This window comes from Paralichthys olivaceus, chromosome 20 (assembly GCF_024713975.1).
Source record: "Paralichthys olivaceus isolate ysfri-2021 chromosome 20, ASM2471397v2, whole genome shotgun sequence".
Taxonomy (NCBI): Eukaryota; Metazoa; Chordata; class Actinopteri; order Pleuronectiformes; family Paralichthyidae; genus Paralichthys; species Paralichthys olivaceus.
This window is the reverse complement of record NC_091112.1, coordinates 5,117,481-5,136,236: the sequence shown is the minus strand read 5'-3', so window position 1 is coordinate 5,136,236 and position 18,756 is coordinate 5,117,481. Positions and strand designations below refer to the sequence as shown.

At 43.8% G+C, this 18,756-nt stretch overlaps 3 protein-coding genes across 5 annotated transcripts; 2 read left to right on the top strand and 1 right to left on the bottom strand.

Annotated features, from left to right (window-relative positions):
* Positions 1-24: 24 nt before the first annotated feature.
* Positions 25-3,698, top strand: nelfe (negative elongation factor complex member E). The gene is made up of 11 exons (XM_020102440.2): positions 25-156; positions 437-522; positions 1,001-1,070; positions 1,235-1,380; positions 1,502-1,576; positions 1,796-1,833; positions 1,938-2,311; positions 2,472-2,616; positions 2,802-2,856; positions 3,202-3,304; positions 3,394-3,698. The coding sequence occupies exons 2-11, from the start codon at positions 448-450 to the stop codon at positions 3,465-3,467; spliced, it is 1,155 nt and encodes a 384-aa protein (XP_019957999.2). The 5' UTR covers positions 25-156; positions 437-447; the 3' UTR covers positions 3,468-3,698.
* On the bottom strand, positions 3,105-8,771 carry LOC109639140 (zinc finger and BTB domain-containing protein 12-like). 2 transcript variants are annotated; one of them, XM_020102439.2, is made up of 5 exons: positions 8,444-8,771; positions 7,429-7,637; positions 7,134-7,328; positions 6,689-6,895; positions 3,105-6,570 (listed from the first exon to the last, which is right to left on the bottom strand). In XM_020102439.2, exons 2-5 carry the CDS (start codon positions 7,630-7,632, stop codon positions 5,452-5,454), a joined length of 1,725 nt encoding a protein of 574 aa, XP_019957998.2. In that variant the 5' UTR covers positions 7,633-7,637; positions 8,444-8,771; the 3' UTR covers positions 3,105-5,451. The 2 variants fall into 2 exon arrangements, with proteins under 2 accessions (XP_019957998.2, XP_019957997.2); XM_020102438.2 differs by having other exon boundaries at positions 7,429-7,649; positions 8,444-8,758.
* Positions 8,752-18,508, top strand: ehmt2 (euchromatic histone-lysine N-methyltransferase 2). Of its 2 annotated transcripts, none has more exons than XM_020102432.2 (27): positions 8,752-8,881; positions 9,968-10,037; positions 10,191-10,310; positions 10,652-10,926; positions 11,173-11,251; positions 11,396-11,481; positions 11,584-11,724; positions 11,865-11,936; positions 12,250-12,466; positions 12,649-12,785; positions 13,035-13,178; positions 13,319-13,641; positions 13,724-13,957; positions 14,088-14,170; positions 14,267-14,373; positions 14,539-14,661; positions 14,766-14,867; positions 14,990-15,094; positions 15,296-15,450; positions 15,566-15,733; positions 15,860-16,004; positions 16,112-16,189; positions 16,449-16,564; positions 16,854-16,940; positions 17,021-17,099; positions 17,386-17,561; positions 17,810-18,508. In XM_020102432.2, exons 1-27 carry the CDS (start codon positions 8,855-8,857, stop codon positions 17,988-17,990), a joined length of 3,630 nt encoding a protein of 1,209 aa, XP_019957991.2. In that variant the 5' UTR covers positions 8,752-8,854; the 3' UTR covers positions 17,991-18,508. The 2 variants fall into 2 exon arrangements, with proteins under 2 accessions (XP_019957991.2, XP_019957990.2); XM_020102431.2 differs by having other exon boundaries at positions 15,278-15,450.
* The last annotated feature ends 248 nt before the right edge of the window (positions 18,509-18,756 follow it).

Genomic DNA, 18,756 nt, shown 5'->3' with positions numbered 1-18,756 from the left:
TTTAAACAAATGCGTTTAAAATATATAATAAACCGTTAAAGTCAAAATCCATATAATTCTGTGCGTGATTCTAAAAGGGGGGGAAGAAATCGAAGGCGTTCAGCAGCTGTGACGTCAAATTCACGCGTCCGTGTTGTCGACGTACAGCACCGTTTGGTGAGTGAAGTCAATAAAAGCTAATAACTGCTTGATGAATTGATTTTAATGGCTCGTGTTGTTTTTATCCCGACAAGCCGGCGTGTGAGTGTTCGTGCGGTCGGGTCAGTTTTGTTTTCTCTCAGGAAGCAAGCCCAGGTTTGCTCTGTGGCTAGCTAGCCAACTAGCTCCCCTGGGCTAGCAGCAGCTGAAAGTGAACAAACGAAGCTGCTGGTGTTTGTTTAGGTTGAAAATAAAACGCAGTCGTTTCCGGTTGTTGACGCAGTTTTCTGTGCTGCAGCGGTTCACATCATGGTGGCGTTTCCGAGTTCACTGACGGAGGAAGAAGAGGCCCTGCAAAAGAAATATGCTAAACTCAAGAAAAAGGTGAGAAGCTTAAATACAAGTGAAAAGTCAAATTTAGTTTTTAATTGAATTGAAATGCTTTTCAGAGATGTTGAAGTGTGGGATTCTTTAATTGATGGGTACAGTAGAACCACTCATTACAATTAGTAAATAAATGAAATCATAATGAATTAAAATTATTTCATGACTTTATTTTATTTTTACTATGCCCTATTCATTCTCTGCTCACTTTAAGACGAATATTAAAAGGTTGGAGATAATAGATGTGTCGCAAAAGATTTCAGTGGAGGGGGGGGGGGGGGTCTAAAAGTGATTAGCAAACTAATCCACAATTTAGGGCAAACAACAGAAAGTGCTCGATCATCTCTTGATTTTAAAACCAGTGAGAACAGCGCTTAGTGTAAAAACTTTGTGTATTATTATTAGTAGTATTATACATTACTTCATCATCTGTAGCTGTTTCATTTTTTAATTTGTGGCTGTTTCACTGTCTCTTAAGAAAAAGGCGCTGCTCGCCTTGAAGAAGCAAAGTTCCACCAACCAGACAAACCAGAGTGGCTTGAAACGAAGTAAGTGCATCTGACTCCACTCGACTCAACACTAACTAAACATTATCAAAACAGCATGTATTTTATGAATTTCTCTTTAAACTGCTTCATTCTACTAATTTATCAACATGGCATGTACAGAATATCTTTCTCACTCATTTATTTCACTCTTTTCTTCATCACAGCATTGTCGGACCAGCCCGTCGTTGATACTGCCACAGCGACAGAACAAGCAAAGATGCTCATCAAGTCAGGTGCCATCAGCGCCATCAAATCAGAGAACAAGAACTCAGGCTTTAAACGCTCTCGAATGCTGGAGATTAAACTCAAGGTAGAATGTGGTTTAAAAGCAAAAAAAAAGACTAATAGTCTGTTTGGGTGTTAAATATTTTGTCTTACTTTATTTTGGCAGTTAATTACATTTTTTATTTATTGATCTTTATCTGGCACAGGACCCTGAGAAAGGCCAAGTTCCTGCTTTCTTACCATTCCAGAGGAGTGTCTCTGCGGATGAAGAACAACCTGAGGTATATTGGCAATTTAAGGCAATATAACATGATCACTTTATTGCAATTGGCATCTCTCCTGTAATGTTTGTATTTCTCTTCTGAAATGGCATCAATTCTCGCTAGTTCAGAAAAGGACTGTAAGGGTTGAGGAAAAATCTGCACATCTGTATGTTGCACTTGAGCAGAAAACCAAAGGTATAGCTTATTGTGATGTTGTCTTATTTGTGCTTACTCTAGGCCGGGAAGAGAGCCCACAGGAAATCTCTGTACGAGAGGTAATGTGCAGAACCCACGGTTAATAAAAAAAAAAGCACCAGTTTTATTACACTGACAGTGAGACTCTTTGAGTGTAACATCATTTCTCTATATGCTCCTGCAGCTTTGTCAGTTCAAGCGACCGATACCGGGATGAAGAAGACGGAGGCGGCATGTCAGCCACCCGCGATGTGGACAGAGATAGAGACAGAGAGAGAGACAGAGAGAGAGACAGAGAGAGAGAGCGAGACCGCGAAAGAGATCTGGAAAGAGAGCGAGACAAGGACAAAGACAGAGACAAAGAGAGAGACAAAGACAGAGACAAAGACAGAGACAAAGAGAGAGACAAAGACAGAGACAAAGAGAGAGACCTCGAACGGGACAGGGACAGGGATGGAGACAGGGACAGAGATCGGGAACGAGAAAGAGACAGAAGCAGAGACAGGGATCGAGAGCGAGATAGGGACCGGGAGAGAGACAGAGATGGACCATTTAGACGTGAGTAAACAATTTTGCAGACATCTCTAAGAATATTATCATCAGCTGACAAGAATGCACTGCAGAGCTAATTCCTAATGTGTGTGTAGTTTGGTGGATGTCAAGAGACATGCTGGGCACATAAATGATGTGTCTCTGGCTCCCATGTGTTCGTCCTCAGGGTCGGACTCATACCCAGAGCGGAGAGGAGTGCGAAAGGGGAACACAGTGTATGTTTACGGCTCTGGGCTCGTCGAGGACAGCCTGCGCTCTGCCTTCTCTCAACACGGCAACATCATCGACCTCTCCATGGACAACCCACGCAAGTAAGAACCCATTAAACAAAGCTGTGTGCCCATACAGGTCCTCTGTCTTTCTATCTGCTGTTCTGATGGTTATAAAGTTTATAGTATTTATAACAATACAGCGATACACGGGGTGATTAGATAAGACAATGTTCTCCCCTCTTTCTGTCCCATTCTGTAAAACTACTTCTGATTTATGTTTCTAGTTGTGCATTTATCACGTTTGAGAAGATGGAGTCTGCAGACCAGGCTGTAGCAGAGGTTTGTACTCACCTATTCAATCTCCTCCCTCTATAAACAATGTTTAATCTTCAAAAACAAAGTAACTTCCCAAAAAAATATTTGTCAAAGTTCAGACAAATTCAGAGCAGTGAGTCAGCCGTAAATTTACATTTACACTAATATTATTAAACGTATATCATTTTACACGGAAATAAAAAATGTTCAATATTCCCACAGTTGAGAATGAACTCTCATGTTTTAATTAATAAGAAATCGTGATCGTGATGTCCATTTATAATATTTATTTAGTTTAACTGTAGTTTTGAGGAAGCTCAGCTCAAGCAGACTGCCTGTGAAATCAACCTCACTGTTTTTGTCTGACAGTTGAACGGGAGCACGGTGGGAGACGTTCACATCAAAGTCAGCATCGCCAGGAAGCAGCCCATGCTGGACGCTGCCACCGGCAAATCAGTGTGGGCTTCGCTGGGTAAATGCTGCACTGTTATTGTTTGTTTAGACATCGATCAGACTGCACAGCGTGGATTAACCTTCACCACCGTCTCTCTTCTTTCACAGCTGTGCAGAACAGCACGAAAGGCTCCTACAGGGACAAGAGGAACCAAGTCGTGTACAGTGAAGATTTCCTCTGATGAAGGAAAAAAAAAAGTTGTTTTTGTATTTTGGCACATTTGTTTTAACGAACTGTTACTCAGTTGTTTACGGTGCTAGTTGTCGGGTTAATACAAATCTTCTGTAGCCTTTTGGATAATAGACAACTGTATTTCACATGATGTGTATGTGATGCTGTATGTCACAGCTTTGCTCTTATAACCCAAGGTATTGATTCGTGGAGCAAAATAAATAGTATCCATACACCGTTACCCTGAATGAGATTTCCATTCATTATCAAAAAGACAAGTCAAAGTGGGAAATATATCCAACATCAATTCTTAATACATTGTTGTCAAAACCTCAATAATGCAGAAACAAGCGTCCAGATATTCACAGCTACTGTAAGTTACAATAACCATAGGCAGCATGGTAGCGTACAGTGTAAGTGTAGGAAAGAGCTGCAGCTCGGCTGATAACTACAGGTTATGTGTGTAAATACACAATACAAATAAAAACCGCACAGTTCGTCCCAGTGATTTTCTTTTTTCTCAACAGTTTTTAAGGCAGGTTTAAAACTAGTGTTGGGCTTAGGCTGATATATATATATACAGATCCGGTTGCTGTCGACAATCAGTTACCAAAAAACAAAAAAAAACTGTTACAGCTTTTTCAAAAACAGGGACAACATGAGACATTTACTTCTACAGATGTATGTCCCAAAAACGCAAGGAAGGAAACATTTAGCCTTTTAAGCTGTCATCAGGTCCACTCCTGAGAAATCAAATAAACACAGAGAATTAGATTGATCTGTTCCTTTTGACATGTGAATATCAGAGTGTAAACTGCCATGAGGGGGTGTAAGTAGATATGGCTTTATCTGACCGCTATTTGCTCCTGTGCTTAAAAGACTCAAATCTATAAAACCTACGAAAATCTAAAATATACGCGGTTCATGGAATAGTCAGGATCTGCTCCACCTGGGCCAGTAAAATGCTGTTCAAAGCAATTATTGTTCCATCCATTGTCTATACTGCTTATGCAGTAGTATAATACATTTGTAAATGATATGAATACTTCTTCCAACATCATCTAAGAACAGCACATGATATACTGTTTGACACGGTTGTGTGAGTAATGTATTTAGTGTAACACAAACGTTTAATGCACGTTGAGTGATATCTCCTGGTCTGGATGATTCCATCAGGTTTCTAAAGAGCCTTGAACAACAAAGATGGCCCAACAGACGTGTATGTACAGAAGATAACGGATGAGCCGTAGAACAGTTTTCAAACATTGTCGGTCCAGTTTCAAAAACGTACTTTCTGGATAGTGCTTTGCTACAAAGGAAGAAATCGTATTACATCTTCAAATCTTTTACACATTGTTTGAAACCTTTATAAAAGCTCTGAGTGTTTTCTATTTATCCAGTAGAAACTACACAATTCACTGTAATCTGTTTAGTGTTAACCGACCTGCACGACATCTATCCCAGTTTTTATAAGACGTCTAATCGTGCATCGTTCAGTTGAAACACGTGTGGGAGGACTGTGGCTGTGTATCTGCTTTGATGTGCACTGGGCCATGTCAGGAAATTATACACGTGAGTAATATCAACATCAAACAGAGAAGAGACATGTGAATGAATATTTACACTCCTGTGGTCAGTAACAACACTGAACACGTCTGATATAGATTCAAGTTTAAGATCATATTCTGAATTGAACTATTCTAACACACGTTAAAATGAATGGGCACATTATGACAGTAGGAAAAGCACAGGTGTGAATAATGAAACTGAGAGCAGCTGGATTCCATTTCTCTTTCCAGTTTCAGGGTTTTTCACAGTTCATGTTGTTTCCGAGCCGCTGTTACTCTCATTCCACCTGTACTTTTATTAATATATGCAAATTTGAAAAACATTTCATTTTCACAGTCTGTGATTTTAAAAGGCCTCAAAGTCAGTGATCCCTCCACTGGACAGCAACTTTAGTTGAGACACTTTACTGTGTTTAAAATGTTGGCCTATGACACTTGTTCAGTCACCAGACATTCTTGTTCCTCCTCTCGTATTCTTCCAGCTGCCCCCCTCGCCCTCTCAATCTCCTCCTGCTCATACAGGGAGTTTTGCCCGGTGGTCTTTCCGTGTTGCTCCTTCAGGTGGCGTCGTAAAGCAGGCTTGTGAGCAAACCGGGCATGGCAGTAGGCGCAGTGGTGTGGGCGCTCGCCACTGTGGAGGTTCATGTGATCTATTAGTGTGGATTTTTGAGTGAAAGTCTTATAACACAGGGGACACTGGTGAGTTTTGCCAGCGCCCCGGTGCACGGCCATGTGCCGGGTGAAATTGGCCGAGTGGTGGAAGTGTTTGCCGCAGCAGGGGCAGACGTACAGCAGGTGCGTGGAGCGGGAGTGGACGGCTAGAGAGTGAGCGGTGGGGAAAGTCATGCCGCAGTGCTCACATATTACAGGCCCTGATACGCTTGACGTGGATCCCACAACCGCGACGGACTCATCCCCTCCTTCGTTTGTTCCAACACTCGTCAGCCCTGAACTCCCCTCACCAGCGCCACTGCTCGACTCCTCCAGAGAATACTGGTTCAAACTGCTGCCTGCCAGTGGCGAAACTTTTTCTCCCTGAGTGTCGCCCACATTGAAGTCTAACTGTGGGAGGTCGACTGGTAAGTAACTTCCTGTCTTCAGCCCTTCCTGGTTGTAGTCCAGCCCAATACCTCCTTCTAATCCAGCTGTTGCCATGTACCACAGATCCTGGTGGTGAGCCATGCCCAGAGGTCTTTTCTCTTGAGATGATGCCCACTTTCTCCTTTTTAAACCCCTCCCCCGGCCACTCGCTCTGCCCCGTCCAATTTTCGGGTCGGACAGTCTGCGCCTGAAAGCACGGAGACCCTCCATTGTAACGCCCCCAGTGCTGAGATCCACTTTGCTTTGATCCAAGTCGTATTCGTTGCCTTCTCCTCCGATCACAAGACCATCTGTCTCTGGGAAACAAGCATCTTGAGGTCCGTCAGAGGGAGCTCCCATCTCCTCCTCCCTGTCTCTGTTCATCTGCTCCTCTTCGGAGACATACACTCTAAACACGTCATAGTCTCCTGGTCTGGTCTCTTCCTCCTCGTCTGATGCATTAACCTGTAACAGAGTTGAAGACTGAGTCAAAATAATCACTTCTCTAAGCCTGAATGGTGAGATAAAGTACAAACCAAATTCTACTACATCAGTCAGGTCTCTTCTTTACACAAACACACACCTTAATACATGGGTCATCCAGAGCAGGACTGTCATCGTGGTGTTGACTGCTGCCCTGAGCAGACACGTCACCGCTGTTCTCCTCCCCCGATCGTCCTGCTGGACTGTGTGGGTCCACAGGGGAGGGCCGGCTGGTGGGGGGTGATGCAATAGTATGAATGCTTCCACTGACGATCACTGGTTGAGATGGACTCTCCTCTGCAGTCACCTAGAAGATGGAATGGGAAAGCATGTCAAGACTGCTCAAAACCTACGACAGCATCACTGAAAGCTTTGAGAGTGTATATAAACAGGTTTCTTAAAAAGATGGTGAGTAGCTACTTATGTAAAACTGGAGCAAACAGATTTATGTGCTCAACACTTTGATTTATTTCCATGCTAAGCTGACTTGAAAATTATTTCCTGGCACTGTACAACTAAATACTTTGACCCTTTGGGTTGCTGACCTTTGGTGGACTGGGGTTCTTTAACTGGATGTACTTCTTCAGAGCTCCTCTGCAGTGCTCCACAATATGCTCCATCTGCAGATAGCTGGCAGCCGTCAGGTAGTTGACGATCTCCTCTGGGTTAAACTGCAGTGTACCAGTGTAGCAAGATTGGAGCAGGTCACACACAACCCGAGAGCTATACAGCATTGACACCTGGAGGAAAACAAAACAGAAACACATAAGCATCTAATTGCTGAACAACAAGGGACACAAGTATGACAGCTTTGACACTAAGTGCTTAACATCCGCTGACCTGAAGCCTCGGGGACGGGTTGAGGAGGAACTGGTCCCTCAAGAAAGGCGAGCAGGCAGCAAGCACCACCTTATGTCCCTTGAATGTCTGGTTGTTGCTAGCCACGATGGTGATGTCACAGAATTGCTGGCGGAACCTCAGTGAATTCATGTGCTTCAGGGTCTTGTCCCCGTGACCCGGCAACCGGAAACAAAGCAGCTCCATCTTTCCTGAGGAGAAATCTGCGTAAAATAAATGAGGTGGTGTTCAGATGCTGACAAAACTGATGAGAAGAAAAACTAACAAACAGTGTTGCTCAATAGTAATAGGGTAGTTGAGACAAATAATGTGATTATAAGCTCCTTTACTACTGTATAAGATGAAGCTTTCAGTTGGTTAGTTTACAGTCTTTCTAAGTTTAATAAATATATTTTGTTTTTACAATACTTATAGCACTTGTTCAACCTGAAGATCTCATTCAGCTTTGCAACTTGAAAAAACACAAACAGATCCAACAGGTTCCCGCATGTGTTAAGGGAATGAGGTCAAACTGAGTCTACAGCAACAAACAACACTGTCTATTGTTTCTCAAAGAAGAGAAGCTGGTGGTTGGCCAATCTGAATAAGTTTCATCTGTGAGCCTCGTAAAAAAGAGAGAAAGGATTTAAACTAATCAGAAACAATGTTGGGAATCGATTTACATCTGTATCACCAGTTCAGCAACTATGAGACACATTACACGTTAATCCAGTTAGCTCACGTCTGCTAACAACACACGGGTTTCAAGACAAGTGGCGTCCATTCAAATAATAATAATACTAATAATTATAATAATAATAATAACACGAGGCTCTGTAATAAACGTGAGAAGCTGAAATCCATCGGGACACAGATGACTATTCTTCTCGTGGCCTAGCTAACCCACTTGTCTGAAGCTAACGTTATTAACTAGTTAGCTTGCTGGTGGCTCCCCCTCCCCTCCCCTCCCTCCCTCCCTCCCACACATTAACAAACAGCTCGTGTTAAACTTCCTCACCTTCCTCCGGTGCTCTCGTTAAATATCTTCCAGGGGGACAACCCGGGGCTCCTTGTCTCAGTGGGACAAGTCGTTAGCTGGGTCCGTTAGCCGCCGCCGCTGGTCGCACATCCCCGTCGCCACTAGCTTCTTCTCCCACCTCGCCGTGTGTTTACTTTTTTCGGCCTCTTTGTGGCGCATCGTCCCGTGACAACACACCGCCAGCCCCTCGTCGACGCTGACTCTGGGTCGGTTTCCCGAGGAGGCATCGCCCCTCGATCGAGCGCTAGCGTTAGCCCCGCTCACTGACTTCCGATCAGCGTGTTTCTACAGCAACAGACCCGGAAGAAAAGACTGGTGGATGGTAGGGGGGGGCGGGGCTTTGGCGGTGACGCAGCACGTTATTTACGTGGGGAACGCTCGTCGGGAAACATGTCGGCATCCGAGACAACGACAAAGGTAGAAAACCTCACTGCTGCACGAACCTGCGCCTTCACGACACCTCGCGTCGTTCCAACACTTTGCAAAGCATCAGCCCTCGTGGCCCAAACCCCGCTAGCTCACCTGCGCCGTGCTGCATCCGAAAAACACCTCCTTTTCTCGCCTGTGAGAGCTGCTGGATGCTAGCTGTGCTACCTTGCTAGCCGCACTAGCATCTAACAGTTTTAATTGTTTTCTCCTGGCTGTCGGTGTCTTCACTTGTTTCCACGATTCCCGGGACGTTCGCATCCACCGCTCCTCCGCCATCTTGTGCCGCATTCATCAGCAACGAATGTGTTTGCTTGATCTTAAATGTGCTCGCATCGCGAACAGAATCTGTTCTGTGAACATCTTGTTCATTGCATGAATGGATGAACCGATGGGCTTGAGATCGAAATGCAACTCCTCAAACAAGCGTGTCACACATTAGCTGTCATGGTTATCTGGTTTGTTTTCATTGAATGGTGAGAAAACAGTAAATTAGTTATAACACACGTTTCGGCTCAACATGATTCACCTCTGAAGTGTTGTTGTATATTCTTAGTTTAGTTTTTGTCGTGTGAGATCCTGTTCTTCTTAAAAATAGAAGATCACAGTAACAAAGTTTGTGTTTTCACGGTGAAAACATTGCACATCTCCAGCAGCACCTCTATTAAAGGCTGGACGATATTAAATCCAAAAGTGATGTCAAGATGCTGTCACTTATCATTTCTTTCCTGAACGAAGGTTGAGTTTTGAAGCAGAGAATCACAAACATGATAAAAAGCAAAACATATTATATATCAGACACATTGCATAAGAATTATATATGGAACCAGTGTCATATTGATGAAAATTACATTGAGATGGTTGTTGATTTAGTTTTATAGCCTAGCTAGCCCTAGCTAAACTGTCTCACATTCTTGTTTGTTCGAACCTGAACTGCAGTTAACTACTTTAACATTACACATCATTGTTTTATATATACATTTCAATATCCAGCTGTCTGTAACCCAGCCTATCAGATACCTTTTAAAATAATTGATTCATATTTCCTCACATGTTTTCCTGTTGCGTGTCCATCAGGAGCCTCCTGAAGGAAATGACTCAGAAACACCAGCAGAGTCCTTAGCTGGACCAAGTCAAGTCAAGGAAGGTACGTCAACATCTCATGCATAAGGGTTAATGCTAATGTTTATTATCTGTGCATATCGTGTGAACAAATTAAAATAATTATATTACTACTTTTATTTTTGGTCCATGTCTGTGCTGGTTTGAAAAGTCATGCAGAACTCTAAATGTTTCACAGATAATGCAGCCGCCACCACCGTTGCTGTCGCAAAGAGGACAGAGCACACAGGTGGTATGTCATCGACATTGTCATCACAACAGCCGAGTAAGGACGCTGCCCTGAACAAACCTGCTGCTGGTGAGACTTTGATCCATTTAGCATTTTATTGATGTTGCAGAAACTCTGGCTCTCGGTTTGAGTTACTTAATCCAATCTCTGAGAATTTACTAAGTAGCATATTAACATAGCTGGATAAAAATAATAAATACAGCAGCTGTCATGCAGGTCCACTGTTTGCTGAAGTACAAATAAGTATTGGTGCCATTTAGTGTAAATGTAAATGGTAAAAACCATACAGACTTTTACTTTGCTGAGGGAGATAAAGATACTTACACTGTCAAAACTAATGTGGTATTTATTTCTTGTGGAGGATTTTCTTAAGGAGTCATAGGTAATTGGTTTTTACCTCCCTTCTTCAGGCCACGCAGCAAAGTCTCTTCCTTCAACGTCCTCCTCTTCGTTGTCCTCCTCTCCCTCTACGTCATCAACGCTGTCCCCTGGCCGAGCAAAGATGAGCGTTTCTGGACCCGGTAGCAGTAAATCCGTCCTTCCACCTGCTCCCTCCTCTTCCTCCTCCTCCTCCTCCTCGTCCTCTTCTTCCTCTGCCACAGCCTCCTCATCTCCCTCAGTCTCCCCTGCCCCTACCAAGATCCACCGAGCCCGCAAGACCATGAACAGGCCACCACCAGCACAGGTTAGCCTCTTTCATCTCCAGCAATGAGCTTGCATTTTCATTTGGACTGGGTATAATTACATTTGGTCATCTGTTTTGATATTTAACCCCAATGTCTGGATTCTTGAACAGAGTGATACTCTTGTAGGTGTGTTGTTGTTAGAAAATCCTGCAGCCACTGACAGAACACACAGTATTGTAGTGGTTCAGGTTTTTCTTGGAACTTTTTCATTATCTTTTGAGTCGATTATTATTTTTATTCCACAGATTAGTCATGGTGAAGCACCTGCTGCATCTGTTAATCCTTCAGGATCCTCTACCTGCCTTCTCTCTGACTCTGAAACAGGTCAGTAGCTTTAGAATATTCACATAAACTAATACTTACCTGTGTAAAATAACAATAACTGCTGTGAATTAAAATGAGCCAGAGTACCTTGTTTGTATTTAAACTCACACTATCATGGTTAATGGTGCTTTGTCGTGTTTCCAGTCACTGTAAAAAGGAGAAAACTGGATCATTTATCTGAGAGCAGCGCTGAGAAGTCTGAGAACATTCCTGAAAACACTCAAACTGTGGTAAGGGGATGTTTGTTTTTGCAGGTGTATAATTCTATAAGATTTTTTTTCAGTTGTTAATGTGTATTGCTGGTATATGTTCTTATTTCTTTTAAAACGCAGGAGGAAACATTATTCCTTAAAAAGGTTGAGCCTGTTGCCAAGAGTACACCAGTGAAGAGCAATGGCAGCGTGGAGAAGTCAGAAGAGGAAGCAGCCAAAAATACGCAGATTTCCAGCCCATCCACACGAGATTCAGAAAAGGTGTGAAACTGAATTTACATATTGTCCCTTTAAACATTATCAACACATTATCAACAAACATGCCTGTTGTTTAACATTATTTTCTATTGAAAAAGTAATACTCATTATTAGATTTGCATTTGTTTTTGTTTATTTTATAGTTTGACGATGTTGGGGGAGAAGAAAGGCAGCATGCTACAGACAAAGAGGGGTCAGTGAACTTGTCAGATCATGTGAGTGATTCTATCTTTCTTACTACCATGATAATTACTTTCTTATCTCTTACTTTGTTTTTTTTTATCACATCACTCTCTGTTTACACTTAGATGATGTCACTCTCAACTACCCTTCTACTAGCTCACACAATACCGAGGGTATAATAGATGATTTTTCTTCGATTACACAACTCAAACTCTTCCCATACTTGATAAGAAAGAGCGCACCACTTGCTTGGCTGTAATGGATTTTTTTTCTATTCGATTAAAAAATACTTCCCATCACACAAATCACATGCTTATATTCACACACAGCCTTTTTCCCTTGCAGAGTTCAGAGTCTGAAACACAAAGAGCTGTCCAGAGCAGAAATGAGAGCGAGGAGTCTTCATGGCCACAGTCAGACCAGGACAAAGAGAGAAACAGTGCTGATGTGGACGTGGTGGAGACAGTGGGGGGTGCAGGAAGGGCTGCAGAGTACACAGAGGTCCCCTTGGGTGCTCTGGACATCGCTGCTGCCGACAGTCTGACCCTCTCTCCTCATCACGGTATGTTGATGATATTGTGGAAAAGATGTGTTTGAGGACAATGAAAAGAGGGATGATTGGTTAAAAGGAATTTAAAGTTGATAATAAGGCATTTGTTTAGCTCATTCAGTCTCAAATCAACAGCTGCCCTAAAACCACAAAGTAATCCCATGAGATATGTAACTGTCCTGCTCCCTCTGCAGACGGCAGTGATGCAGGAGACACAGAGCGGCTGGAGGAGCTTCCTCTGTGCAGCTGCAGGATGGAGGCTCCCCGCGTCGACAGCACCAGCCACCGACTCAGCAAACAGTGCAGGGCCACCGAGAGCATCAACGGAGAGGTCTGTCCCAGGTTTCCTCTCTTGTATATTTGTATCTACTCTGTGTGTAGTCCTCTGAATTAAGAAATGTCACATACATCAGAGGGTGGAGCATCAAAGTTTGTTCCAACACTGGCTTACTACAGACAGCTGGGAGCATTTAACCTTTTTACTTCATCCCTGAAAAGTTTACTCTGAAACTCTGTGGGATTTCTTTTACTTCCAATGTCCAACTGTGTAATATTTCCTCTCTTGCTCCCTGTTTGTCAGCTGAGGGCTTGTACCAGTCACACTATTAAAGGGGAGACCATGCGTCCATCCAGTCGGGTGCCCCTCATGGTGCTTTGTGACGTTCATCGTTCACACATGGTCAAACACCACTGCTGTCCTGGCTGTGGATACTTCTGCATAGCGGTAAGAGTTAAAACCACCTGCTGTCATTATCAAAAATACTATCCTTCTTTCATCGTCTATGTTATCCTACTTTATTCTCCTCAATATCCCACCTCCTGCTCCTCTGTCTCCTTCATATCACAAATCTTTCCCTCCTCCAGGGTACATTTCTCGAGTGCTGCCCGGATCAGCGTATCGCTCACCGTTTCCACCGGGGTTGTGTGACTGTGCTGAGCGGCGGGCGCAGCAGGTCAAACGGTGGCGGGATGCTCTTCTGTCCCCACTGCGGTGAAGACGCCTCAGAAGCCCAAGAGATCACCATCCCCTCCTTCAGCTCGGCCACTGCCTCCGCAACCACCGTCGTCACCATGTTGGCCTCCTCCACCACCACCCCGTCTCTGCCACCGTCTGCCCCCACGGCACCCTCCCTCACAGCCTCCACAGGGGGGATGAAGGACGGGAAAATGCCTGAAAGACCTGTCAGGTAGGATTGAATGACACATAAGAGAATTGACTGTATACATTTTAATTAGCTAAACTTAACCCTCATTCTTTGCCTCCTCTAGTGCTCGTATGCGTAGCAATGGTTTGGTAACGCTGGCGGTGGAGCAGCAGCAGCCTCCACAGCCTGTAGCCTCTGCAGCCACCGTAGCCACAGTCCCCCCAGCAGAGGAGGGAGTGGACAGTGTGGGACCCTCACTCTGCATGCCAAATGGGAAACCCATCAGCCCCAGTGCACTTCCACCTGGGCCCAGCAGGGCGGCGCTGCAGAAGGCCATCCTAACACAGGACACAGAGAGGCAGGAGTTCAGATTTTTATAATTTCCATTATTTTCTTTAACTCTTCCAACTGAAATGTCATGTTTGATCAAAAGGGAAGAGATCAGACTATTTCAAATGAAATCAAAATGGTTTCTTTTGATTCGCCAGGAGGAAGAAACTTCGGTTCCACCCTCGCCAGCTCTACCCCGCTGCCAAGCAAGGAGAGGTGCAGAGAGTTCTGCTGATGCTGAGTGAGTGCTTGGCTGTGACGTGTACTTCTCATCTGCTTTGACAGAGCTGAATGGATCAAAGACTGTTTTTCTGATGTGTGTTTGCGTGTGTGTCAGTGGAGGGTATAGATCCAACGTATCAGCCTGACTCTCAGAACAGACGCTCTGCTCTACACGCTGCGGCTCAAAGAGGTCTGCTGGAAGTCTGCTACATGCTGGTGCAGGTGAGAATATACAAGTTCTGTATATCATCTTTTCACATGATTAGCAGAAATTAATACATCATTCTTTTTGCAACATCTGTTTTGATTTATTGAAAAACACATTTTATTTTGTGTGACCATCACAATTTCTCCGATCTTTGATGACTTTTAAATTTGTCCTGACAGGCTGGAGCTCATGTCGATGCCCAGGACAAAGACCTGAGGACTCCTCTTGTGGAAGCGATCATCAATAATCACATCGAGGTGGCTCGCTACCTGGTCCAGAACAGTGCCTGCGTCTATCATGTTGTGAGTGTCTGTTGGATGCCTGAAATAAAACAACATGAGTGTGAACTTGCAGAGACGAGGTCGATACAGGTTTCATTCTTCTGTTTACCTCATTAATTCATCAGGAGGAGGATGGATACACTGGCCTCCACCACGCAGCCAAACAGGGAAACCTAGAAATGGTCAGCATGCTGCTGGAGACGGGGCAGGTTGATGTGAATGCACAGGTAAAGGAAAATGCAAAATGTCAGCATTGTACGATCGCATTGTGCTATTGCAGGCGGATGACGCCGAATGATTCGAGGCGAGCATCACAATATTTAGATTTCTTCTTCTTTGTGGTTTTCAGGATAGCGGTGGGTGGACGCCGATCATTTGGGCTGCAGAGCACAAACATGTTGACGTGATCAAAGTGCTGCTCAACAGAGGAGCTGACGTCACCATCAATGATAAGGTAATATGATAGTCCACACTGGGCCTGGTAAAAAGTCTGAAGATGAGCATGCCTGCTAATATACACTAACCAGAGACAATCCTAAAGCTATGTAGACTGAAAGGGTATTCCTGTTGTCTTGTAGTAATGGAGACAAAATGAATGTAGTTGTTTGAAAATATTTCAGGTTATTACTTTAAACAGTCCCCGCTTTCCCTCCAGGAGTTGAACGTGTGTCTCCACTGGGCGGCGTACGCGGGGAACGTGGACATCGCGGAGCTGGTGTTGAACGCCGGTTGTTCCCTGGCGTCAGTTAACATGCACGGAGACACGCCGCTCCACATCGCCGCCAGAGAGGGATACTTAGAATGTGTTACGTGAGTCAATGTCAATCACAAGTTGTACAACTGATTAATGTGGCAGTTTTAATTATTTTTGTTTTAACGCTCTCTTCAGTGACAAACCAACAGTGAAGTTAATTTGTTTCTGCAGGTTGTTTCTCTCCAGAGGTGCAGATATTGACGTCATGAACAGGGAAGGAGACACCCCTCTCACCCTCGCACGGGTCGATACACCAGTGTGGGTCGCACTCCAGATCAACAGGAAGCTGCGGAGGGGAATAACCAATCGCATGCTTCGGACTGAAAGAATCATCTGCAGGTAGGCTGTGTTGTGTTTTTAATAATGGCATCATCCTTGTATGTAACCAGATTTGTTTCTTCCTCTTGTTTCTCTGATATTTTATTCTCTGATAATTCTAATTGAACTCTTCGTATTTTGTCCCAGTGATGTTGCCCAGGGTTACGAGAACGTACCGATTCCCTGTGTGAATGCAGTGGATGATGAGGGCTGTCCTTCAGACTACAAATATGTTTCAGAAAACTGTGAAACGTCAGCAATGAACATAGACCGCAACATTACACACTTACAGGTAAAATCCAGCTCTTGATTGGACGTCACTAACCTCCTGTTAGCGAGCGCTGCTAAATCACCTACTGTGGAAATCCCATCTTGTTGATTGAAGTATCTTTTCTTCAGCACTGTAGCTGCACCGATGACTGCTCTTCTAGTAACTGCCTTTGCGGACAGCTCAGCATCCGGTGCTGGTACGACAAGGTAAATGCATTTATGGTCTCTTTTCAACACTGACCTGGATTCAGTTGCATTGTGAGTAACAGGATTTGACCAAGAAGGTGTGAAATGATAAAAAGCATCTCTGGTTCTGCTGCATTCATTTTTTTAAAAAATCTTTTTGTGCTTCAGTTTTCTGATAATGTTGAAGGAGTGTGATGATGAGTCTGTGGCGTTTGACCAACTTCATGTGTATCCCACAGTGGAATTAATCTCAACCTGCTCTTTCTTTCTTTCTGTCCAGGACCAGCGGCTGCTCCAAGAGTTCAACAAAATCGAACCTCCTCTTATATTCGAATGCAACATGGCGTGTTCCTGTTATCGAACATGCAAGAACAGGGTGGTTCAGGCCGGCATCAAGTAAGCGCAGCTCATGTAACATAATGGTCATCAACCATGTGTCGTGTAAGGTTAAGGTATTCATGCTCTGTTGTTGTTATCAGCAGGTTTAGATGTTTATTCTTCACCCTGGAAGTCAACAATAGCAAAACAGTAATTATTATCGCAGATGATTGACAGCTCTGAACAACACTGTGGGGCAACTGTAGTATGAGCTGCACACTGAAAACAATATAAACAGTATTTGTTCATTATGAATTAATATGAACACTGTTTTTTCTTGAGTCTTAATTTCCTCTTCTTCCGTCAGAGTCCGTCTTCAGCTCTACAGGACAGAGAAGATGGGATGGGGCGTCCGAGCCCTGCAGGATATTCCCCAGGGAAGCTTCATCTGCGAGTAAGAAAAACAAATCAACAACAGGTTGCTTTTTATACGGAAGATCTGAGGTTAAAAGATTCTGTCCTCTTTCCTCACAGATACGTCGGAGAGCTGATCTCTGATGCAGAGGCAGACGTCAGAGAAGACGATTCTTATCTTTTCGACCTGGACAACAAGGTGAGTCTTTTGAAAGCCTCCCTTGTTTTCAGTTGATGACGGTCACGGGAAAACATGCGAGGTCGAGGAGTCAGCACGTTTCCTGTATAACCTGTAATTAATAACCAGACCTGATCCTGGGGAGTCGACTAACAGATTCTGTGTACAACTGCTGAGAAGCAAACATTTTTTAGCTCGCAGCAGACTTCAGTGTGGAAGGTGCAGTCTTGTTGCTCAATTACCAGATGACATCACATCAGGATGCGTCTGCTTTGTCTGACAGGTTTGACTTTTTTTTTCTGTGCAGGACGGGGAGGTGTATTGTATCGATGCCCGGTACTACGGCAACATCAGCCGCTTCATCAACCACCTGTGTGACCCCAACCTCATTCCAGTGCGTGTGTTCATGCTGCACCAGGACCTGAGATTCCCCCGCATCGCCTTCTTCAGCTCCAGAGACATTCTCAGTGGACAAGAGCTCGGGTGAGAAGTCGTGATATTTGTCGTCAACGTATTAATTCTTAATTTACGTCCTCTCATCTGCATATTTTTTATTCTTGCTTAAATCCATATCAGCGCCTTTTCCTTTTTCTCCATCTATTTCCATTTTAAATTCCTCGAGTCATATTTTTATTGAATTGTGGAAACTTTGCATGTAAAGATTTATTTGTTCCAAAACATAAGTCACCTGGAATCCCATCTGAGTTTACTGCCCTTATCTTTTTCATTAGGTTTGACTATGGAGATCGCTTCTGGGACATAAAGAGCAAGTACTTCACCTGTCAGTGTGGATCAGAGAAATGCAAACACTCGGCGGAGGCCATCGCCTTGGAGCAGAGCAGGCTGGCTCGGCTGGAGGCCTGCCCAGAATCGGGAGCTGACTTTGGGATGACCATGCTGGGAAACTCTTAAAACACTCAACCACGGGGCCTTTGGATTTGCCTCTTCATTTTTTCTTGTGCACATTGGCAGTGGAAAAACACCATTATGTTTTTTTTCATGTTTAAAATTCTGTATTTGATGCATGGTGCTGTTTTTTCGACTCGTGATATTCTTTGAGGACACGCGCCTTAACATTTTTAACGTTGTGTGTATTATGTCTGAAGAACACAGAAGGTCTTGTGATCCTGTACGTACAGTATTTTTACTGTATCTCACTCTGAACATTTGCCTTGACACATGAAGTTTGTGCATTAGGACTCTGCCAACATATAACATGTATTTTCTGTCGCGCCAACAAACACAAAGTTTTCTTGCCACAGTGCTTAATGAGTGGGCCTCCAGCTCATACTGGACTCAATGAGGACCTGAGAGACGGTGTTGTTTTGGATGACTGTGTTAGCTATATTTTCTTTATTTTTATACATTTGTTCTTTTGTCACATCTAGTGTAATAAATTAGCTCATGAGTTGATCTTTGGGCTCTTGTAATAAGTGTGTAAGAAGTGACAGTTCTTCTTTCCTTCAACACAGCTGCCATACAATTCCATCGGTGTATAAAGAGTCACCTCATGCTGAGTGATTTTTAAGTTTATACATCATCAGGGTTTGAAAAAGAGATTGACTGTACCACCAGCAGGGGGCGGGTACATGCCTCAATCAAAACATGATGAGAGAGAGGGAGACGCACTGGCCTCAGTCAGAGATCAGAGCAAAGGAAGAAGTCTCACTCTGCTAGT